The sequence below is a fragment of the Falco biarmicus genome, chromosome 7 (assembly GCF_023638135.1).
Source record: "Falco biarmicus isolate bFalBia1 chromosome 7, bFalBia1.pri, whole genome shotgun sequence".
NCBI lineage: Eukaryota > Metazoa > Chordata > Aves > Falconiformes > Falconidae > Falco > Falco biarmicus.
In genome coordinates this window covers 72,785,964-72,809,354 of record NC_079294.1, presented here as the reverse complement: position 1 = coordinate 72,809,354, position 23,391 = coordinate 72,785,964, and the positions used below count along the sequence as shown (strand labels likewise).

Sequence of the window (23,391 nt, the reverse complement as noted above, 5' to 3'; positions counted from 1 at the left end):
TTGGTCCGTGTCTCCTTGGTCCCCATCATCTGCTCCTGGTCCCCACCACCTCCCCTTGATCCCTGCTATCTCCTCCTAGTTCCCATCATCCCCTCCTTGTCCCCACTGTCCCCTCCTATTCCTCACGACCCTGTGCCACTGCTGGCAGGAGTAGGGCTGCCAGGACAGCAGTGCCTCCCTGGGTCACCTGATGTCCCCAGCTGAGCTGTCCCCTGACCAGGGTGCACCCACCAGCTCCTTGTGGCCGGTGGGATTAGGGCGACTGGAGCCTTGGGGCTGCTCCCGACCACAGGTTTCAAGCATCTTTGGGTAATTAGTAAATTAGTAATTAAATGCTCTCTGCCTGCTGGGGGGGGGGAAGGGGGGCAGATCCCGAGGTTTTAGGCTGGGTAATCCTGTGGCATCTGCCCCAACGTCTGTGACTGAGCCGAGTCACGACCCCGCTGCGGGCTTTAACGTTTGCTCCTTCACCCCCACCTGCAGCCCCTTGGCTGTGGCGTCAGGCCTGCTTGGGCACTTCCCAACATGGGCTGGCTCGAGCCTCCCGGGGGCCTGGGTTGGGTGCTTGTGGGGTGCTCAGCCCTGGGAGGGGGTGGGGGTGCTGCTCCATGGAGGCCCCACCTTGGGGACAGCACCCAGCTGGGGATAATGGAGAAACAAGGTGGGAAACCACATTTTGGTCGTTATTGGCTTTCCTGGGCATGCTGGTGGCTGGCTGGCAGCAGATGGTTGGCCAGGCTAATCCCCCTCCCAAATCCCTGCTCCAGAGCTGGCTTTTACCCGACAGGGAGGACTGGACCTGGACGGGCAAATTAGCCGACTCAGCGTGTATCGCCATGCTGGCCACCCCAGCGTCCCCGGCACAGGCGCCCAGGTCCCAGCGTCACTCACGGGTGGGCTGGCACCCTGGGCTGTGGGTGTTCCTGGCGCCCCCAGGTCGGGCGCCAGGCGTTGTGTCACCTATGGGTGAAGCTCTGCTGAAGGGTCCAGAGGCACCTAAGCTGCGGGCGAGAGCAGGCCCGCAGGGTGACAGCTTGCTCCTGCCGCATTAGCCCAGCGTCATAATGCTGCCGAGGGAGGAGGGCGGCCACTGCCGCAGATGGCGGCTGTCAGAGATCTGGGTCAGGGTGGGGGCCGCTGCGGGCCAGGGGCTGTGGAGTGGAGGGGTGCTGCAGGCAGGGGGGATGGAGCCATGCTGCGGCAGGGATGATGGAGGGGTGACCCCCAGGCCCAGATCCACAGATGTCACTGCTGCCAGCCCTCAGCAGGGACTCACTGAGGGCCCGTCCCCTGGGACACCTCTGCTGGGGCCACAGATGGCAGCAACACCCCCGGGGCCACAGTCTGGGCCCCCCCTGGGAGGGACACGGGGCTGGGGACCCCTGGCCACAGCCTGGCCCATCCCTGGGGAGAACCTGGGCTGGGTGATGGTGACCACCCACCATTGCCCTGAGCTGCGCGGGGTCGGGGGGGAGGTTTAATGGCTAAAGCCCTCAAATCCCAAATTGTGCTGCCCTGTCATGGCGAGGGTTTAGCAGCGGTTGTGTAACCCGGGGGCCACCTGGCCTCCACCCCTGCGCCGTCAGCAGCCCCGGCCCAGCACGCCTGGGGCCCTGTGTCACCTCGGGAGGGGAAACTGAGGCACAACGAGGCCCCGCTGAGCAACCCCCCTCCCCTCGCCATCAGGGTTGGTAATTAATTACTTAGGGGTAGGGAAATTACCTCCCCTTAATTACCACTTTTTGTTATTCCCCTCTAACCGCCTTAGCGAAGGGCTTATGCGCTTACAGGAGCCGGTGGGTCCCGAGAGGGGGGAACGCATATGGGGGTCTCTACCCCAACCCCCCTCTACCACCTTCGCCACAATCTCAGCCTCGCAGTGCCGGGTGGGGTACACGTGGTGGCAGGGTGACACCCCCACCGTGGCCTGTGGTGGCGCGGGGGGTGTGTGTGTGGGGTGGGGTGTGTGGCTTGGGTGTCACGGGGTTTAGGGTTACAGGGCTGGGGCTCAGCACCTTTTTAATTCTTCATCGCGTGGCTGATTGATCCCCCCCCCCCGCCCTGCGCAGACACTAAAGATTAAGAGGGTGACAAAGAGGCGGCTGCTTACACAGCGCCCACTGCTAAGCTGCCTTGAAGAGAGCAAGGCAAGAGCCCTGCTGCCCGCAGAGCTGCTGGAGCACCCACTGCTCCACCACACCCTGGGCACCCATCACGGTGGATCTGGAGGGCGAGGTGGGGGACACTGGATACAGGATGGCTGCATCGCCGGCGGGGTCGGCAGTGAGCGCCGGGCTGGGTGATAGCCCCACGGGTAAGAGGTGGTGTTCTGCTTGAGTGGGTGCAACATGGTGGGACTGCGGTCGCCGGTGGGGTCTTTCTCTGGGATGGCTGGTTCCCCATTGTGGTCGTTCTCCAAGATACCTGGGGTCCCCATCACAGTCCTTCTCCAAGATGGCTGGGGTCCCCATCATGGTCCAGCTCCAAGACACCCAGCATCTTCATCACAGTTCTTCTTTGGGATGTTTGGGGTTCTCATTATGGTTCTTCTGCAAGATACCCAGGGTCCCATCATGATACTTCTCAGGAAAGGCTGGAGTCTCAATCCTTCTCCTGGATGCCCAGGTTCCCCCCTGTGGCCCTTCTCCAAGCTTACCTGGGGTCCCCCTCGTGGTTCTTCTCCTGGATGACCAGGGTTCCTATTGTGATCCTCCAGGATGTCTGGGGTTCTCATCATGGTCTTTCTCTGCGATGCTTGGGGTCCCCAGCTATCACCCTTCTCCAAGATGTTGAAGGTCCCCAGCATGGTCCTCCTCTGGGCTGGGATGCCTGCAGTCCCCCACCCCAACCCGCCCCATGATGTCCATCAGTCCTCACCATGGTCCTTTTCCAGGACCCTCAGGGTCCACAGCTATGGCCCTTCTCCAGGATGCCTGCAGTCCCCAGCCACAACCCTTTTCTGGAGGCCCTTGGTCCCTGACCTTTCTCCAGAGTCCCAACGGTCCCCTGCTGTGACCCTTCCCCAGGACACCCACAGCCCCTTGCTGGGATGCCTGGTGTCCCCAAGATGTGGCCCTTCTCTAGGACACCTCCAGTCCCTGGTTGTGGCCCTTCTCTGGGATGCCCAGATTCCCCTCACTGAAACTCCACTGTCCTCATCCCTAGGGACACCATTTCATCCCCTTATTTTTAAAAAGTTCTATGAGAGTTCGTCCTGCAGCATGCTGGGTGCTGGGGTGTGGGGAGATGCCAAAATCCCTAGAGTCCCCAGGGTGTCCCCATCCATGTCCCTGGTCTGATCTGGTGGAGATAGGAGCCACCCAACCCATCACCAGGATACTGAGGGTCAGCAGGGACTGGTGGGAGGGACAAGGGACATTGGGGTGTGCCGAGTCACCCTGAATGTGGTGGCTCCACTCCCACAGGGCTGAGCCCGGCCCCCGGCAAGGCGCTGAGCCCTGTGCTGCTGTGCAAGGTGTGCGGGGACACCAGCAGCGGGAAGCACTACGGCATCTACGCCTGCAACGGCTGCAGCGGCTTCTTCAAGCGCAGCGTCCGCAGGAAGCTCATCTACAGGTGGGCACAGGCTAGAGGGTCCCTGTGGGGTGTGGAGTGGGGGGACAGGCAGCCAGCAGGGCAGGGACCCAGGGGATGGATGCCCAGGGGGACAGGGACCCCAGGGGACAGGCACACAGTGGGGTAGGGTCCCACAGGATGGACGTCCAGCGGGGCAGGGACCCCATGGCATGGGCAATGAGGTGGGGGACCCAGGGAAACTTGAACCCAGTGGGGCAGGGCCCGAGGTGGGCCACAGGCACCCAGTGGGGCAGGGGGGTCACCCTCATGGGGCCAGGACACCCATCAAGGCAGGGCGAATGCATGGGGGACAGGGCACCCTCTGGGGACAGGGTGCCCACTGGGGAGGATGCCCTTTGGCGCAGACAAGATATCCAACAGGGACAAAGCACCCCCAGGACATGGCACCCATGGGGGCAGGACACTCCTCAGGGACAGGGGACACCTCAGGGGCTGCAGCCAAGTGCCACCTCTCCCATAGGTGCCAGGCAGGGACGGGGCTGTGCCCAGTGGACAAGGCGCACCGCAACCAGTGCCAGGCCTGCCGGCTCAAGAAGTGCCTGCAAGCCGGCATGAACAAGGATGGTGAGATGGGGGGGGGGGCGCGCACGGTAATGGATGGTGCAGGGTGACAGTGGGGTGGCTGGTGCTGATGCCACCTTGTCCCTGCAGCTGTGCAGAATGAACGTCAGCCCCGCAGCACGGCCCAGGTCCGGCTGGACAGCATCGAGCTGGATGCCGAGCTGCCTCCTGAGCATGTGGCCACAACCCGTGAGGTCCCCCTGACCCCCTGCCCAGATCCCCATGGTCCCGGTGCCACTGTCACTGTCACCCCGGGTCCCCGAGCACCCACGCCACCCACCAACCATCGCTTCATGGCCAGCCTGATGACGGCTGAGACTTGCGCCAAGCTGGAGCCCGAGGATGGTGGGTGGCTGCCCATGATGAGGGGACAGGTGGGTGTTGTCCCCATGGTGTGGTGACCACCAGCATCCTCTCTCACCCCTACAGCTGATGAGACAGTGGATGTGACGGGCAGTGAGCCAGAGCGGGTGGCTGGCGAGTACCAGGTGGCACCATACCCAGCGTCCAGCCCCGAAAATGTCTATGAGACCTCTGCACGTCTCCTCTTCATGGCCGTGAAATGGGCCAAAAACCTGCCCGTCTTCTCCAACCTGCCCTTCCGTGACCAGGTGGGGTCGGGGATGCCCCTATGGGGCAATAGGGACCCCAAAAAATGCAGACAACTAGGGGGATGGGGAGGGTTGGAGCATCCCCACAACATTAACCGCAGTCTTGGGGTCCCACCCCCCAAGTTGCCCTTCAGCCCACCCAGCTGTGGTGGCTGCAGGTTCTGGAGGCTTTGGGGCTGACAAGGGTTTTGGGGCTCCCCCTCCCTGCCCCCCAGGTGATCCTGCTGGAGGAAGCATGGAGCGAGCTGTTCCTGCTCTGTGCCATCCAGTGGTCCATGCCCCTGGAGAGCTGCCCACTGCTGGCTGTCCCTGAGCCGGCCCCGGGCAAGCTGCTGCCGGCCGCCCTGGACGTCCGGGTGCTGCAGGAGACCCTCAGCCGCTTCAAGGCACTGGCCGTCGACCCCACTGAATTCGCCTGCATGAAGGCTGTGGTGCTCTTCAAACCAGGTGAGAGGACCCACCAGCATGTGCCGCTGCCCGTCACCATGTCTCCACCCCACCCTGTCACCCCCTTGTCCCTGCAGAGACCCGTGGCCTGAAGGACCCTGAGCAGGTGGAGAACCTGCAGGACCAGTCGCAGGTGATGCTTGGCCAGCACAACCGTTCTCACTACCCTGGGCAACTGGTCAGGTACCACTGTCCCCATGTCCCCATATGGGTGACACCAGGGGTAGGGACACCCAGCTACGGCCACCGCTCTGTCCCCCAGGTTCGGGAAGCTGCTGCTGCTGCTCCCGGCGCTGCGTTTCATCTCCTCTGAGCGTGTTGAGCTGCTCTTCTTCCGCCGGACCATCGGCAACACCCCCATGGAGAAGCTGCTGTGTGACATGTTCAAGAACTGACTCCCCCCACCCCGATGTCACCCTGCTTGTTTGTCACCTTGCACTGGCACCCTGTCACCCCCAGCCCAGCTGTCCTCACCCTGGGATGCTGCAGGGTGTGATGGTGTCGATGGTCCTGTCTGCAGGGTGGTGGCCAGGACTGGGGGATGCTACCAGCAGCTGGGACATGGGACCAGCTTCACTGGGGACAGCTGGTGGCAGGGGGATGTCCCCAAGTGAGTGCCATACACACCAGGAGCACTTCATTGTGGGGGTGCCTGATGGGTGCTGCTGTCCCAAACCCCTGGACCCAGGCAAAGTGCCCTTTCTGTGGCACTGCCACCCGTGGGAACCCACTGCCACCCAGGGGTGACACCAGCCTGGGGGTGATGCTCACCTGGGGATGATGCCAGCCTGGGGCATAACACCAGCCCAGGAGTGACGCCAGCCCAGGCTATGCCACAAGACCAAGGGTGACACTGGTTGGGGATGATGCCAGCCGGGGGGTGACACTGGCCACTGGGGTGACAGCTACCCTGGGGTTGATACCAGCCCAGGGGTGACACTGGCTGGGGGTGATGCCAGCCCAGGGGTGACACCATCCAGGGTTGATGCCAGCCCGAGGGTATCATCATCCCTGGGGTGCCACTGGCCCGGGGGGGTGATGCCAGTCCAGGGATGGGTGTCCCCCCAGCCGCCACAACTGCCCCTCGCTCACTGTGCGTGCCCCCCCCCCCCCGACCTCAGCTCCGTGGTCCTGGGGGACATGGTGACAGACCGTTGTCCCTGTGTCCTGGGGCTCCTGCTCTCCCCCTCCGCCAATTTGTGCTCCGAATAAAGAGGCTTTTGCAGCCAGGCTCCTCGCACTGGTGGCTTAGGAACCCCATCCTCGGATGGGGGGGCAGAATATTAACCACCTGAATATAAATAAACATGATAAATAATCTGAATATAAATAAATAGGATAACCTGAATATAAATAAACTGAAAATAAATACTCGGTATAAATAAGCTAAGATGAATATAAATAATCTCAATAACCTGAATATAAATAAGATTAATAGAAATGATATGAATACACATAAAATGAAAATAATCTCAATAGAAATAAATTGAAAATAAGTTATCAGACTATAACCCAAATAATCTGATTTAAATACTCTGAATAGAAATAAAATGAAAATAATCTGAAACCAAATAAATAAAGAACAAATTATCTCAATAGAAATAAGATAAATATAATCTGATCAGAAATAATATGAATATAAACAAAATGGAAATAAATTATCTGAATATAAATAAACTGAAAATAATCTGAATAGAAATAATCTGCATAGAAATAAGCAGAAATATTCCATCAATGCGACAGCTCTGAGCGTGACTTGAGGCGACCGCCGTGGCTGAGCCGGCAGTGCAGCCCCAGCCCCTGGGACCCCCCGGGAACCCCCAGCATCAAACACAGCACCCAGCGCCAGGCGCGCCTCGTTACAGCTCTTTAATTAGCACGAGGTCAGGGTTTGCCAAGCTGCTTTGTACAGTCACGGGGGAGGATGTGGGGAAAAAAAATTCCACAAACTGCACTTCACAGATGCTGCGGTGCCGGGCAGGGGGAACCCCGGTCCCCAGGCAGCTCCCGCTCAGGGTGCACAGGCGGCAGCACCCCTGGCTGCGGGGCACACAAACCCTGCGCCGAGATGGAATTACGCTTTTATTTCTCTTTTTTTTTTTTTTTTTCCCTTTCCTTTTTTAAACAATTTCTAGCACGGATGACACAGGATAATATACCCTCTTACAATACAGACTTTGTTTTTAATTTACACGCAGCAGACTTATAAATTACTTAAAAAAATGTCCATTAAAAATAATAATAATGAACAGCACGCAGCCCCTCTCCGTTCCAGTAGTAAGTACATTCATGCCACTCTGGGAAACGCCGGCTTTGCCCCCACATCCAGCCCCTCACCAGGGGGAGGGCTGGGGGCTGCCCGGGGACCCTGGGACCCCTCGTCCCCCACCCAAGTCCCGGGGGCCCCCACACTGACTGCCAGCCCAGCTCCTGCCAGGGTCTCGCACACATGTACATATATATGTCTATATTTCTTTTATATATTTTTTCTTTATATATATACACACACAAATACATTATATATATAAAGAAATATATTTTCTCTATATATATTCTATATATACACTATACATTTATATATATAAAGAAACAGAGATAAAATAAACATTCTTTATATATAGTATATATTTCATATATTTCTCTATATAGAAATACACTGTCTATATACAGAAATATATAAATATATATAAACATATATATTTCTTTATACATACAGAAGAAATACACAAACATATAAAGTAATATATATTCCTTATGTATAGTATATATTTCCTTCATATAATTTCTTTACCTAGAAATATATAAAAATATATATGTAAAGAAATATATATTCTTTATATACAGTATATTTCTTTTATATATTTTTATATATCCAAAATATATAAAAATATATACACAAAGAAATATATATATTCTTTATACATAGTGTATATATATCATATTTCTTTATATATAAAGATGTATTATATATATAAGAAATATGAAATATATAAAGAAATATTTATTCTTTATATATATTCTTTTATATATACTTTATAGAGAGAATATATATATTTATATATATTTTCTTTATATATAGAATATATATTCTTTTAAATATATTTTCTTTATATATATAAAATATATATATATAAGGGAAATATATCTCTCTCTCAAATGAAATATACACACACATATATATGTGTTTGGAGGCGCTGCGGAAGCCCTGTCCCTGTGGCTCCCGCGCCGCCGGGGCCAGCAGGCTGTGGCCGGAGGCTCCCCGCTCCCCCTGCCCCCTCCCCCCCAGCCCCCCTGCCCACAGCCTGGCCACTTTGCAGGGATTTCCTGCGGGTTTGGCTGAAGGGCTCCCAAGGGGCTCCCAGGGGGCTGGCTCTGGCGGGACACCGGGCGCTCCTGCTGTTTCCAGCTCTGGGGGTTGGGGTGGGCCCCCAGGAGCTTTCACTTTCACAGCCACCACTCACCTTCCCAGCACATCCCGGGTCGGTCCCCAAATCCCTGGGTTTACATCTGGAGATGGTAAAATCCCATTTTCCCTATGGATGGGGGATGACTGTCTTGGTCTTTTGCTTTGCTCCTGGGATGCAGCGACCAGCCAGACACTGCTCCCATGCCCTCACTCTCCCTGCGGCATATATTGCTTTTCCCCATTGGAAAAAAAACCAAAACCAAACAGAAAAAAACAAAAGTAAAAAAAACCCCAAACCAAAAAGCAACAATAAATAAACCATCCCTCAAAAGAAACGGCCCTTTGGGCAGAGGGAGAGGGGACAAAAGGGTGGCTCAGTTAAACCCGGGGATGTGGGAATGCCTGACAAAATACAAAATTATCAGGAAAACTCCATTTTCCTGCATTTTCCCTCTTTGCAGTGGTGTTTTGGGAAAGGATGAGCCTCAACCTGTGACGCCCAGCCTATATGACAGGATGTATCCAGCCTTCATTAATCTAATTAGCGCCCTGGGGCTCCTAATTTCACCTTTCCAGAGATTCTCCTGTACCTAGAGCTTCTCTGGGTACCATCGAGGGTGACTATGATGATGATGATACAGGAGAGATTAAGAGCTGAGTCATTAGCTAGTGTTGCTAATTAATCTTATCATGGGCACGGCTTTGAAATCATGGGGATTTCTTGTTCAAAATAAAACTCAATATATAGAGCAAGGTGGTAGCGGCAGTGATGGACAGTGACACTGATGGTGACACTGGCAGGACGGCTCAGCCCATCGCTTCCCTCCTCCCCAGCCAAAAAATAATAATAATTAAAAAAAAAAAAAGTAGTTCTGTCTGGGGAAAAATATTAAAAAAAAAAAATATATATTTACAAGAAACTCCAGTAACCGGCATATAAACAAATATAGCTTCAAGTAGTCCTTGATTATTATTATTATTATTTTTTAATACTGATGGTCTCCAAAAAAAAAAAAAAAAGAAGAAAGGTGGTTAGGTCACATTAAAAAATAAAATAAAAAAAAATAGAGTGATTTTTGGCAGATTTTAACGCTTTTCCATGCGCTTGGCGTTGGTGTGGATGAGGTGGTTAAAGCGCGGAGGGCTTGGCTGGCTGGAGTGGAGCCGGCATTGGCTTGGGATGCTCCCACAGGATTTTTAGGATTGGTTTTCTCCTACTGACAGCAACGGCGATTCAGTACAAGGATTTGGCAGCACGATGCTCCGAGACATGGGATGCTCTGAAGGGAAAGGTGCAGGGGCCAGCCAGTGCCCCTCCATCCCTGGTCCAACCCCCCCCCCACCCCCCGAAGGTCTCAGTCCCCCCCAAACCATTAAGGCCACCGTTAAAACCGTCCCCCACCAGCCTTTTTAATTAAGAATTCCTCCCCCTGGCATTAAGGAGGAAGCCATGGGGAGCGCTGCCGGTGCTGCCGATGGGCAGGATGCGCTCGGGCGTGCACCGCATCCCTGGGACAGAGCATCTCAGACCATGAACTCGTTGCTCCCCAGGAGGACGAGGGGCTGGGTGGTGGCACAGTCAGCCTCGGGGTTCCTCTTGTGTCCCCCCCCCATCCCCCCATCTGGGGGCTCTTTGGTTTTTTGGGGGGAAGTTTTCACACTCTTCAGTTTCTGTTTGCCTTTCTCTGGGTTGAAAGTCCCGCGGGTGGTGAACTGAGGCCGGTCCTCGGGATAACAGAGAGGCCCCACGAAGCCCTCGGGGCTTGCCCGGGTTTCAGGGGGCTCGCCAAGCCCCCCTGCTCTGTAGAAAGGTGATTTGGAGTACATCTGGAAGCGCTTTCGGGGCAGGTGGGGCAAGCAGGAGGTGGATGACTGGGAGGAGGAGGAGATGGAGGCATCGGCTGAGTCTGCTGGGTCCGGCCGCGTCCTGGGGTGCCTTCGCAGCCGGCTCGGCCCCTCTGGCTTGATGGGGCGCAGGGAGGTAAGTGCTATGCTTCTCTCTGCGTGGAGGGAAGGATCACCGCAGGATTAACACCCTGAAAACACCCAGCATCTCGGTGCAGCTTCCCGGGGACACAAGCCATGAAGCCAGGACAATATTCCCAGCATCTCATCAGAGGTAGCACCACCTGGGATGACACACTTGATGGAGGAGTGCTCACCTCACCAAACCCTGGGTGCTACCACCCACCTCCCCAGGTCCATAGGCCTTAACCCTGAACCCTGCTCTTTACACCCATTTACATTCTCTGCAGGCAAGAAAAACCAAACAGATGCCCCCTGAAGCTATAGAGAAACCTAACCTAGTGGAAGGTGTCCCTGCCCATGGCAGGGGGGTTGGGCGAGATGATCTTTGAAGGTCCCTTCAACCCAAACCATTCTGTGATAAACCCCAGAACGCCTGGATATACCTGAGCGATCAGAGATGGCTCCTTCGGATTCAAAGTTCAGATTTTCAGAGCTGTCGGCAGTGCCGATGGAGGCTTCAGATTCGAGGGTTTCATCGTCGGAGGCGCGGGGCTCCAGTGTCAGCATCTCGAACGTCAGCTCCTCCCTGCCAAAACAAACCCAGTGCCATTGACCCAACGGGACCAAGAAGGTGGGGAGGAGAAAGGGATGCACGTACACCAAGAGACCATGGAGGGATTGAGTCCTCCAGGTCTCCCTGGAGCAGCATGTCAACCACATGATGTCAAGCAACATCCATAGGTAACCTATAGCTAGGGGACATGGCTGGGACCCTTGGCCACACTCACTTTTCCTTCTGCAGGCTCTCAATCTGCTCAGTCAGCACCTTCTCCTCCTGCTGCATGGCCATTTGCTGCTGCTCTGTCACCTCCATCTCCATGGCTTCCTCGCTGCTCATGGTCTCCTCGGGGACATCTGTTACCACAGGCAAGCGCACAGCAACAGGAGATGTCGGGCTGGGGTAGGCACCACGTCGCACACGTCCTTTGCCCTGAAGAGAAACAACAGTTTCACTACCAATAGCCAAGGTAGTTTTGCAAACATCTCAGGTGCCAACCACACTGCGCTCCTGATGAGTGAAGACGACGGCCCTGGCCATCAGTCCTCAGTGCACTGCCGGCGGTCACACTCAGGACCCTCTGAAATCTCACCCCAGGCTGGGAGAAGTACCAGAAGGACTCAACACATTGGAGGGAATGAGGATGGAGGTGGTGAGGGTGGAAGTGGTGAGGATGGAGGTGGTGAGGATGACACTGATGGACCAAGCACAACTTGGACTTCCAAGCAAGCCCAGCTGGCAGCAGGATGGGTTTCCGCAAAGCCCACAGCCTGTGCGATAAGAAGCTTGACCTGCCAGGTGGCCGTGTTGGCTTTGTGTGGGAGCATCACCAGGACTTTGACTTCAGGGCACCTGGCTCTCACTTTACAGTTTGATTGTGTCTCACATCCTTCCCTTGCCCACCCTTGGTATTTACTGAGCATCAAAGGGTCTCCTGTCCACTGACTCCTTCAGCAAACTGTAACTCACACCTAATCATGCTCTGATCTCATGTATATGAGATCCAGAAATCAAGACCACCTCCAGTTGGCCGTTATAAGACAACAAATGTGAATTTTTGTGTGCACAGTTAAATGGGGAGAATTAATGCAGCTCTGAAGAACTATCTAGTTTTTTAAATATTAAAAGCGGCAATGAAAAAGGACTCAACGGGGGTAGTATGTACAGAGGAATACTACACATGCAGCCATTTTAATCTTTTGAGGACCAGCTCTACAGATCTGCTCCACGGAGTAGAATAAAAAAGATGGATTTGGGGGGATGAGGGACATCACAGACATTAAAAAAGCTTTTACCTTAACCACTGTCATACCCAGACACATCTCATCTTCCAAAGATCCTGAACTGATCAGGACTTAGGTGTCGACCAGTCCCAGTAGTGTCCATCACTTGCTGCCTCCTCCTGACAACCATCACCCAGGATGAACCTGCATCTCCTTGTGGCTGAATTGCTCATTGCAGCGCAGCTTTTCTCCCTGTAGGACTATTTAAACCCTGCAGCTGCGGCATCCCTGGGTCTTCCTGATAATCCAAGTGCCCACAGCAGGTTTGCAGGGTAGAGGAAGCTCCCTTTTTTCTTTAAAAGTCAGGTTTGCTCCACTTTACCCCTTTCATCTTCTAATGTCACTTCTCACAGACCTTTCCTTGGCAGCAAAGCCGCTCCTGTGCTCCAGTGTTCTGACACCACCTTCTTCTGTGGGCTCCTGAGCTGAAGCACAGCTACTTGAGTCCTATTAGCCAAAATGCCTGAGATCCCAAAGATCTCACCGGTCCATGGACTTAAGGTGCTTGCAAAACACTGGCGTGCTTGCAAAACAGCATCAGGAGAGCAGAGCTTGAATTTTGCTCTTTGTCCCCTGACCCTTGCAGATGTTGAAGGATGGGGAGAAGCGCTGTGGGCTGAAGCTGGTGGGAAGGGAAAGAGCCCCACAAGCATCCCCAAAAGCCTGCAAGGCACCTTTCTCACCCATCACGGTCTCACTGGGAACCCAGACCCAAGCTGATGGACTTGGGGAATACAAGGGCTGCTGGACCCCTCCCAATTCAAACCTGGGTGTCCTGACCTGGTGTTCAAGGTGGGGGTGGTGCTCCTCCTCCAAGAAGGTGGAGGAGACCTTCAGATGCCTCATGGTCTCCAAGGCATCCAAGTTGAGGGTTTTATCCACCATCTCAAGATACAGCAGCACTGTGAAGGCAACTTGATGCTGGACCGCACCCTGAGCTAGCAGAAATTAGGGTGGGAAAGGATAAGTCAAGCAAAGCAGAAAAAGAGGGAATCACAGGATGGAAAAAGAAAATAAAATAGAAAAAAATCAGTAGGAAGGGGAAAAGGGGTAGGAAGTGTTTTTTTGAGGAGCTGCGTGCAGGGATGGTGGAGCCCTGGCCATCCCAAACTCCTGCCACCTCGGGGACCTGCAGGAAAAAAGGTGGCCCTCAGGAGCAGCACCTGCTTGGGGACCAGACAGGCAACGTCACGGACAATGGCCGGTGGGACGGGGCTGGAATGAGCGGCGGTGACACACAATGGAGGGACACGGCGCCTGGCGCAGGGCGCGCTGCAGTTAATACATACCGGGATTGAACTGCGGGTTATGCTCATAAATCTAACTGCAATTAGTACGGGTTTCTGGATTAGAGAGGAGATGAAAAGGAAAGCAGAAGGTTAGAGTGCACATGCCGTCACCCCTCCAAAAAACCCGATTTTGTTAATTTTTATGTTTTGGTTTTTTCTTTTTTCTTTTTAGCTGGGATGAGCAGCGCAGCTCTGCAGCACCAGCCCCACAACCTTGGCCAGCCCCTGCTTGGATTTCATCCCCAAAAAAGCAGGAGCAACGTGTGCCTGAGGGCCACAGTGGGCAGATCAAAGTGAAGAAGTGGGAAGTGGGAAGTGGGAAGATCAAAGTTCAGCTGCTTAGCCCAAGCCTGGGACGACCACGCTGCACTGAGTCTGTCCCTCTCCTGCAGCCCAACAAGCCAAGCACAGCTTGCAGCCCGCCGGCCCCCTGGGAAGCATGGAAGCTCAATGAGATGGATTTGAGACTCCCAAAAAGGTGGTGAGGGAGCAGAGAGCGCCTTTGGGGAGCTCATTTTGGGTTCAGGTAACGCGACTGAGCGCAAAAAGGGATGGTCCAGGTCTTCCATGGGGCGATGTCAAGCCAGTCAGTGAAAGGCTTGATTCAACCCAGGACCAAACAAGCTCAAATGAAGGTGGAAATGTTGATCAGAAGCATCTGAGCTGGAGCAGCCATATTTCCACAGATCATTCCCACCTCCTTGTGCTTTGCTATGACTCCGTGCAAAGGCTAGAAGCCATCATGGGGCTGAGGGTCCCTGTCCTGAGGGAGATGGTGTGGGAGGTTGCAAGGGGTTTGGAAGGCTGGGAAAAGCAGGAGGAGATAAGGTAGGGTGGCTTCAGGGGCATGGAGAGGACAGGAGGGGACAGAGGTAGCTTTGGCATCTCACCATTGATCTGCGGATCAAAGAGAGGCGGCTCTTGGCTTTGTTCTCTGCAAACTCCAGGCTGTTGATGTCCTTGAGACGAGCCTTGTATTTGTTCATCTGCTCAATGACGATTAATTCTACACAACTAAGAGGGGACAAAACCCAAAAGAAGATAAAATGGGAGGACGAAATTATTTGATCTGAGCTATCTCTGTCTTGCCCACAGATCTGCCCTGATAGAAAGGTATGGAGGGAGAAAGCTCCAGCTGGAAACAGAAGGGTAGTGGAACTTCCCTTAAAAAGAGATAACGGCTGAGCCTGACTGTTTAATGCTGTTAGGAGTGTGTTTGGGGAATAAAATAATCCTTTCCATGTAACAGAATTAGAGGATATGCTATAGCTAAAGTCTAAGGGAGAGGCTACAAAGAAATCACAAAAAATTACAAACAAGTATGAGTGCTCCCACCAGCTGCATCTCCAAGCATGTTCTGGTCTTCAACAATTCTAATACTTACTGGAGGTAAAACCACCTCTTTCAGAAGCTCAGCCCTTCACTGGATGGTTTCCGTTATTATCGCCTCCATTATCTATTTTTAAATCTATTTAATACAAGCCAGACTGCATTTGGGCAAGTGCTTCACTTTTTCTCTGTAAAACCTTTGCAATTATGTCAAATACCTTAAAGAAATCCAAGTATGCCATATTAATATGGCTGCACACCAAATAAGCTCACCTCCTCAAATGAAAAAGACAAAATTAAGTAAGCATAAACATCTGCTTGCCGTGAATGGGATTAAATACAAAACCACATAAGCACAAGCTCCACCTTTTCCTGCTGAGATGTGCTGGGCCAGAGCGCAAGTTCATCTGTTCTCATGGATCCTTCATAGCTTAAAAAATCCCATTCAACAATCTCTTGGGCATTGAGAGAATATGAAATATACTCATGAAGATGCATTTAATACATGTTTATAATTTCCACGCTAAAGCTCTCTATTCTTCAGCTATTTGACCATACAAAGGGCTATCAAGATGTGAGTGGTGACATGGTAATGGTTACGGAGCTGGATCATCCAGCACCACATTCTTACGTGGTTGTTTTACTGATATCCTGAACACTCTGCAGCGGGTCTGTCGTATCGGGGCAGCGGAGGATACAAGGAGCAAAGACGATGGCCAAGGCATTAGCTGACATACGATTGGTCTCTTCTTGGAGGGCAATCCTGAAAAATAGTAGGGATTAAGAGAGAAGTAAGAGGTGAAGGCACCTCCACTGCACCTCTTCCACATGGCTATGGATGAATAGAAAAGTCGACGTTTCTACGGTGCAATCTTGCTCTGCTAGCAAGCACACAGCTCTGCCCCTACCTTTGCTCTGCTCGATGGAGAAAGCCAAATCTGAAGACATCTCAGGTGTTCCCAAGGCAGGCAAACAACTGGTGTGTTCCACCCAAAAAACCTGTCCCCTGCCGTGGCAAGAAGCACCATGGACTCACACACATCACAAGTGACCAGAGTGCTGTGGACGTTGCTTGGCAATACAAGCATCATTTAGAGAAACAGCTCTGGGACCACCTTCTGGGAGGCATGATGGACCTGAAAGCTCTTCCCTTTACCTTGCCCACCTGCTTTTGGCCTCAGCTATTTCAGTGTGAAGGATGCCTGAGCATCCTCCCCTTGCCCATTCCCTGAAGCTGCCCTGGCCCAGCGTACCTCACCAGGTGGAAGATGAGACGCTCCAGGGTGCTGAGATGGGTGCGGGAGAGCTGGTCAATGACCGAATACACTCCCCGCACTGTCTCCTTCCTCTCTTGGAGGCCTGTGGAGAAAGCACCAGCATTTAGGGGTGGCTTCTACTACTTCTTCCTATTTAAAACTACACCTTCTTAACACTCACTTACTTTTACTACTTAAAAGACAGGTCTTCTGGCTAATGGTTTGGGCTAAAATTTGCTGAACCACAATATAAACGTGTGCCACCAAAGGTGAGATCAAACTGCCAGTGGCTTTGTGTAAAAAACACCTTATAGCCAAAAATCAGTCTTTGAAACCAGGTAAATATAATTTGGCGAAATCAGGTGGTTTGGGCCTAAGGAGTAAATAAAAAGTCTGGCACAAAAAGTGGCCACTGCTTCTCTCTGCCAAGGGAACGGCGCAGCAAAGGAGGCTCCTTACCCATTGCCCGCAGAAACTCCTCATAAAGCTCGAAGGTCATGAGAGGGTTGGGCAGATCTCGGAGCCACTGCTTGAACACGCTGGCGATGACGTGGATGTTGTAGTCGTCTAAATTTACATTATCGATATCTGAGTTCAGCAGCAGATTGAGGAAAAAAAAACCACAACGAGGCAGCGATCAATATGAAGCCTTTAGCGAACCTTTAAAGGTCCCTTCTAACCCAAAGCTACTCCTCTACAACAGAAAATGTTCACGTGCCACCCCAAAACCACACTGCCGTTAATGGCAAGAAATACAGCACCTTATTTCAGCTCCATGTGCTAAAATTAGAGAGGAATGCATTTTCCAGGGCAAGTAAGGTGAGACCAGGATTTCTTTTCTTGCTGGCATCAACTGCTATGGTGTAAGACAGCATTTTCCTTCAACTAGAATGACTTTTTCATGTATTGTACCCAAAAAAGCATGAGTTGGTGACCTGAGTTTTGGTTTAAGATGTGAAAGCATCACTCGCACAGCCTGCAGTTACGGAAGGTAGGACCACTCCCTTGTTTTGTCCTGATGAAGCATCCCACCATCCTTACATCCAACCTTTGCTGTTGCAGAGATTTTTCTCCCCATGTGGGTTTTTTTCCATCCTTTTACCTGTATCGAGTCCTTGCCGCAGCTCCTTGATCTTGTTGGTGGACCCTGATTTTCTGTAAATGCCTTCTGTGTACAGCCCATGCATTTCGATGTAGTTGATGAGCTTCTCCACCAGTACTGGCACTGCACGCTCCTCACTGGTCAACCGGGAGAGCTCCACGCCGAACTGCCGGGATGACAGCTCGGGGTCATACTGAAGATGAAAAGAAAAAATGGTTTAAAATCCTTTTAGGAAGCAATGCCAGTGCAACACTTTGATCCAGCTGCTATTCAGACTTCTTCAGCTGATCCAGGTGACCTGCAAGTCAGTCTAACGAAGCAGGACAGGACTGCCAGCAATGCACGTCTTGCAATTCTAGATCAGTTTCTGGACATGCACTTGAAGCCATACAAGTTTGGATTTTCTTTAACTACCCCACCGTGGTTATATTATAAGCCCGTCAGAGCCAATGCAGCTGGTCACAGTCACCCCGCAAGGAGGATGCATGAAGCAGAACAGGTAAATCTGTCTCTGGGGTACTTAGATCAACTCACATCATTGGCAATTAAAAAATGCCTGTGAATGAACATGATGCCAAAATCAGAGCATGAAAAAACCCAAGTACATCTGTCAGGAGAGACCCTTGCTAGCTACAAATGTTCACTGAAGATTTGATATCCGGCAAATTCTAATGCAGACAAAGTCCTCCTGCACAGCAGATTCTGGATGGGAAAAGTCAAAAGACCCAATGAAATTTTGACACAAATGCCCTGGCCCCAGCAAAAGGAACGTGAGATGGCACACGCTGCAGCCCATCATCAGCAAGACAGTGGTGACCACAACCCAGGTCACAGCTCCCCTTATAACCACTCCTGCATCTTTGTTGCCATCCTTCCACTGATCTTGTCAACCTTATGACATGATGTGGGGAAAATGCCCATGCTGTTTCATGCTCTATGGACCCCCCTCCCCCCTCCCCAGGAGCATCTGAACTCAGCTAACAGTTGAAATTCATCAACTGCTGTTCAACCAGCCTGCTTGGCTGCTAAAAACCATCAGCAAATGGGATACCACAAAACCCATGTGCTACTTCACTCAAATCAAGTAGCTCTGAGATGAGGACCAAGCATGGGTGAAAGCAATTCTATGGCCATCGAGAGAGATGAGCTTGGTGTTTGCTCGCGTTCCCACAAATGTGGAGAAATAGATCCAGTCTGGGACAAGGCTAACAGTTAAAAAATCAACAGCTGCCAGAAAATACAGACCTCTTTCTCAAAGCGTAATAGATGGTTTGTAGCTCCCCTTTGCTGAAAACAACTCTAAAAATGTTAACCCACCAAGCACAGACAAACCAGAGCCCTCCTAGAGAAGGACCTCCAACTATCCAAGTGGAAAACTGCCACAGAGACACAGTGAAGTTGCTTCTTTGGGTACAGAACAAAAAAAATTCCTTGTGCAGAGAAACCCCAAGAAACAAGAAGGCTCCAAGCATCTCTGAAAAAAAAAAATAGTCAGAAATCTCATTGAACTTCCCAGATTTTAGAGCAGAAACTCTTATAAGGCATTCCCAGCTCCTGCAGAAATACTTCCAGAAAGGGAAAGTGTAGCAAAAATACCGTATATATTCAAATCACAAATATATTCAAATATATATATATATATATTCAAAGTATATATTCAAATTATTTCTTGGGAAAAATGTAATCATGCAGCTTTATGGAGGCTGCATATCATGGAGGCTGTTTTCCCCTGAGAAGCCTCCTAGGGAGCTGATAAAGCTTTGCAGACATTATTATCCTGGCTGTATTGTCTGTCTTTTGGGCACAAAATAAACTATTTAAAAGAAAAATCACCAAATCTTGATGATTAATTGTTAGCTGTGGTGACCTGCTGCATTCATTCACTGTCTTCTGTACCCTTACACCCGGCAAATAATATTTAATTCCCCTCTAAGGAGCACAAGTGAGTGCTTGAGCATCCTCCACCCACGCTTCCTCACTCAGCTGTAGTGCCACTGCTGTTTGGGGACTGCGCTATAAGCTGAACAGGGACCAGTGGGGTGAAGAATAGCCCGTATTTCCAAGAATAACCCCACATTTCCAAGTCCCTCAAAGCTATCAAATGAGGCAGCTTTCTATTATGCAGTGTGGGATACTGCAAGGTGGGATACAACGTGGGAACATCACTGCAGCATCTGCTGCATGACTGGGCAGATGTATAATGATACATCGCTGGAGAAACCTCAAGTATCTCTGGTCCAAGCTCCTGCTCGAAGGAGGGCTATTGCCAGCATTATAGCAAGCTGCGTGCCTGCAAACATTTTTTATACAAGCTTGGGATCACCATCTGAAAGGTATTTAATGAAAGAAAAGAAGACATTTACCTTTTTGGAGCACTTGGTTGTGGTTTTAAGACAGCACTTCTTGTGACAGGCATATTTACATACTGTAACGAAGAAAAATAGTATTTAGTAATCCAAAAAGTCATATTGCTAGAGAAATATGAATGTATACAAATTAAGTAGCTCCTCTTAGGACTAGGAGGTCAAAAGCACTTTGAATTTGCAGTTTCCACGGGCCAAGACTATATTAGATCCTCTCAAACAAAAAACCAAACCAAAAAAAAAGCCTTTAGTTAGAAAGGTCTCATATTTAACTCCTTGAAACATTAAAAAAACCCTGATACATCGAAGCAGAAAATAATCCATGACTCACTCTGAGCTATCAGACATGGATACCCTCAAAGTGGTTGGAAATAGCACCTAATCTGTATTCTTCCTGCACTGGACATCAGCCTGAAATACCCCAGGGCTGATACTTCCAACCTAATCAAAGAAATGCTGGAAAAACCAAAGTGATGTGTCAATTTTTCCCATTGGTCCTCCTCTATTTTCCTGATCTCCCCTCAAATTCACATGCCTAGAGGTCGAATGGGCTAAGCCAAATTAATTCATCATGGTCACAAGACATCCCACAGGCATCCTATGGGCAGAAGCCACAGGGCCGGTTTGCCATACCCAGCTCTACCGTCCTTCTTACCATGACGCTTAAATATGGTTTGACCACATGGGATGACTGTATGACCTTATGGGATAAGAGATGTAATAAAAAGCTCCCATGCATAAAACTAACTGTACCATGAGGACTGGAAGGCCTGCTGGGATGGACTTACGAGTTGGCTTCAGAAACCCTTCAGATCTGTCCCAACAACTCTTCTAATGTGAAAACCTCCAAATTATTTGAGAGCAAAACCCTTTCAAAATCCAAAACTTCATCACTGTGATACAAGCACATGAAAAAAGACCAAAGAGAGCATGCTTACATTTACAAACAGAAGCCCTGTCCATTATCCAGATCAAGGAGGAACAATATTCACAATAGGTGGGGATGCTGTACTGGGTCGCCTTAAAAATGTGACCGTTGTGCTCTTCCACCTGCGATGATAAAGGTTGGGTGGTAAGAAAAAGGAGATGAGTGCTTAGTCTGCTGCAAAACAGGAAGATGAACACTGTCAGACTCCAACTTCTAACTGTTACTTGCTTTTATTTGCTATTTTTGTTTCCTTTTCAGCCCAATAACCTCATACGCAACCCAAACAGACAACGAGCCTGTATGGGAACCAAACCATCATGCAGGCAGGTTAGAAACTGTTTGACTGAGGTTGACTGGTCAACTTCTCCATGTTAAGAAGATCTGTGCATCCATGGCCCCTTTTTGCTCTGCACCTGCATCCTTCATAGTATTATCATATCCTTTAGGAAAAAATGAGATGCAATCTCCTACATCTCTGATATTTGAGATGTAAAACACACACTGTTAAGTTTATGCGGAAACCCAGAAGAACACTTCGTTTCACTCTGAGTTCCTCTATAATAAGGCTTGACATTACATTTACAGTCTTGACTGATGTAGGATGTGTTTTCAGAGAACAACCTACAATGACCCTTGACCAAGCAAACCCAATCCACCTCATCCATCTTTCTAGCATGTCCTTTCACGGCTGCGTATTCATCAATGTCCAGATCTCCACACAGGATGCACCATGAGCAGGTCTCTTTATCACGTGTCATTGTGGCCACAAGGACATTAGTTTTCTAATGCACAGGCACAGAGTGCTCAACTCACCACATCTGCTTCCTTTTTTCTTCTCTTTTTTCGTTCTGTTTTTGGCACCTGGTATTAGAAAGAGATTTAAGTGTATTTACAGGCAATTTCCCCAGGTAAAGCGTACAGAGGGCTCGTATCTAATGTTGCCCACTGCTTTCCAGCCCAGTCCTCCAGTACACCTGCAGCCCCAGGAGAGTCACTCTAGAAGACTCACCTACAGATCACCCCATTTTCAGAAATTCCCTGGACAACTGTCCACATCTTCACCTCAGAGCTGAGACTAGCTGCTGCTCTAGCTCCAAGTCCAGCATCAGTGACCAAAAGCTCTCCTATCTCATGCAAGACATCCAAGAAAAATGTGGCACATCACTGCAGCTGGAGCCGATGCTCAGCCTGCTTCAAAGAAAACCATCCTGGAGACGAGCCTGGGGAAGACTCGGAGCAGAAGAGCCTAAAGATGGGACATTTGTACAACAAACGCCATCTCCCAAGCCCAGCCTGAGACCCTGTGGTTGTCCTTGCAGATAATACGGAGCAGAAAGCGAGGAGATCATGTCTGTGAAAGGGACACTGCAACTGAAAAACCACACCTGGACCCCAAGGACAGCCACTGCCCATGTCCCCTTCTCCTGCAACCCAACTGATAGCGAAGTATGCAGTCAAGAGACAAGGAAAGCTTGTATCTCTTCTGCTTCCCTCAAAGCTTGCATCTATTCCATTTTCCCTCAAAAACCCCAGACCCCCACAACACTAAAAAAGCAGCACCAGGAGCTACCTTTCCAACCACCCGCATGCGCTTGCGGCTTTGCCCTGGGGACAACGTTTACACGTTGGCATTGGCCAAGGCCCAGCTCAGCCCAGGTGTGAACTGGGCTTTGCAAGCCCAGTAAAATGCACTCAATGAATCATGCCTGTGTGCCACCTGACGTCCACCTCAGCTTAAAGCAGAGAAGACCACAGAGGTTCCCATGTGCCTACAGAGAGCACGACTCCACAGAAAGACAGTTCCCAGATCTTCAAAGGGCTTAAGAAAAGTGCCAACTACCTTCACTGCCGTGTAGTCCAGGGGTTTGTACTCTATCATATATTCATCCAGGAAGACTTTGAAGGTGTTGACCCAGACTTTAACTGGAGACTCACTCCAGTCCCTCTGCTCAAGTCTCATGGTCTTCTCCAGAATCTGCTCGAATAAGGCGTAAAGGTCCTTATAGCGGATGCTTTTCCCATCATCCATCTTTTAAGGAAACAGAAGCAAAAAGAAAAGTGATTTTTATACACCCCAGACTGCCTATTCTGCTCCAGACAACTATTTCAGCCTGACCGGCTTCCAACTGCTTGGGGAAAGTCCAAGTATGGTTAAAAGAAGGAAAAAAGGATCATCTAGTAGAGACTTGTTTCGTGACCTTTGGCAGGTTGGCTTCTCAGTGCGCAGAGCGGGAGGATGTTAAGCATCAGCTCAAGTTTCTGAGGGAACTTTTTGTACATTCTGGGCAATAAAATAACTTTTTTTGATCATCGTGATCACAAGCCATAGTAATCATTGCTCAGATTCCCAAGCAGCAGAAAAGCAGAGCTTCAGGTGGCTCAGATGTCTCCACCATTGCAAATGTAACACAAAGGCACTTGGTCTGGCAAATAGGGGTTTGCTGATGTACTGTCACCTCCCACTTGGCTGGGAGCAAGCTGTAACAGGAGATCAGAAATCTCCACTCAACGTATATTGAGAGCTAGCTAATGAGGAAGAGTTATTCCAAATTTACAGCTCATGGGACTGAATACAAAGGAAGAGCATCCATCCTTTGGATGAGCAGACCAGGAATGGAAGGCTTGGCAACATCTCCACCACCAGGAAGACCCAGAGCATCTCATTTCTCCTGGAGGTGGAAGTTCTCAGCCA

General features: G+C 50.8%; 2 protein-coding genes across 11 annotated transcripts in view; one reads left to right on the top strand and one right to left on the bottom strand.

Annotated features, from left to right (window-relative positions):
• The first annotated feature begins 1,165 nt into the window (after nucleotides 1-1,165).
• On the top strand, nucleotides 1,166-6,477 carry NR2E3 (nuclear receptor subfamily 2 group E member 3). The gene is made up of 8 exons (XM_056346559.1): nucleotides 1,166-2,314; nucleotides 3,426-3,576; nucleotides 4,058-4,161; nucleotides 4,249-4,503; nucleotides 4,588-4,769; nucleotides 4,985-5,216; nucleotides 5,294-5,399; nucleotides 5,479-6,477. Exons 1-8 carry the CDS (start codon nucleotides 2,257-2,259, stop codon nucleotides 5,609-5,611), a joined length of 1,221 nt encoding a protein of 406 aa, XP_056202534.1. The 5' UTR covers nucleotides 1,166-2,256; the 3' UTR covers nucleotides 5,612-6,477.
• A 1,751-nt stretch (nucleotides 6,478-8,228) lies between these two features.
• The window catches only part of MYO9A (myosin IXA), a 184,152-nt gene continuing 168,989 nt past the window's right edge, over nucleotides 8,229-23,391 (bottom strand). For 5 of the 10 annotated variants that reach the window (XM_056346116.1, XM_056346122.1, XM_056346118.1 and 2 more), the window contains 13 exons: nucleotides 22,540-22,728; nucleotides 21,513-21,560; nucleotides 20,710-20,821; nucleotides 19,772-19,833; nucleotides 17,409-17,601; nucleotides 16,766-16,894; nucleotides 16,304-16,409; nucleotides 15,682-15,813; nucleotides 14,612-14,735; nucleotides 13,722-13,775; nucleotides 11,379-11,581; nucleotides 11,034-11,176; nucleotides 8,230-10,622 (listed from right to left, as the gene is read on the bottom strand). In XM_056346116.1, coding sequence (XP_056202091.1) covers nucleotides 10,147-10,622; nucleotides 11,034-11,176; nucleotides 11,379-11,581; nucleotides 13,722-13,775; nucleotides 14,612-14,735; nucleotides 15,682-15,813; nucleotides 16,304-16,409; nucleotides 16,766-16,894; nucleotides 17,409-17,601; nucleotides 19,772-19,833; nucleotides 20,710-20,821; nucleotides 21,513-21,560; nucleotides 22,540-22,728 — 1,971 coding nt within the window. In that variant the 3' untranslated portion in view covers nucleotides 8,230-10,146. Of the gene's footprint in view, nucleotides 10,623-11,033; nucleotides 11,177-11,378; nucleotides 11,582-13,721; nucleotides 13,776-14,611; nucleotides 14,736-15,681; nucleotides 15,814-16,303; nucleotides 16,410-16,765; nucleotides 16,895-17,408; nucleotides 17,602-19,771; nucleotides 19,834-20,709; nucleotides 20,822-21,512; nucleotides 21,561-22,539; nucleotides 22,729-23,391 lie in introns of all 10 variants that reach the window. The other 5 variants (XM_056346113.1, XM_056346117.1, XM_056346120.1 and 2 more) reach the window with 2 other exon arrangements.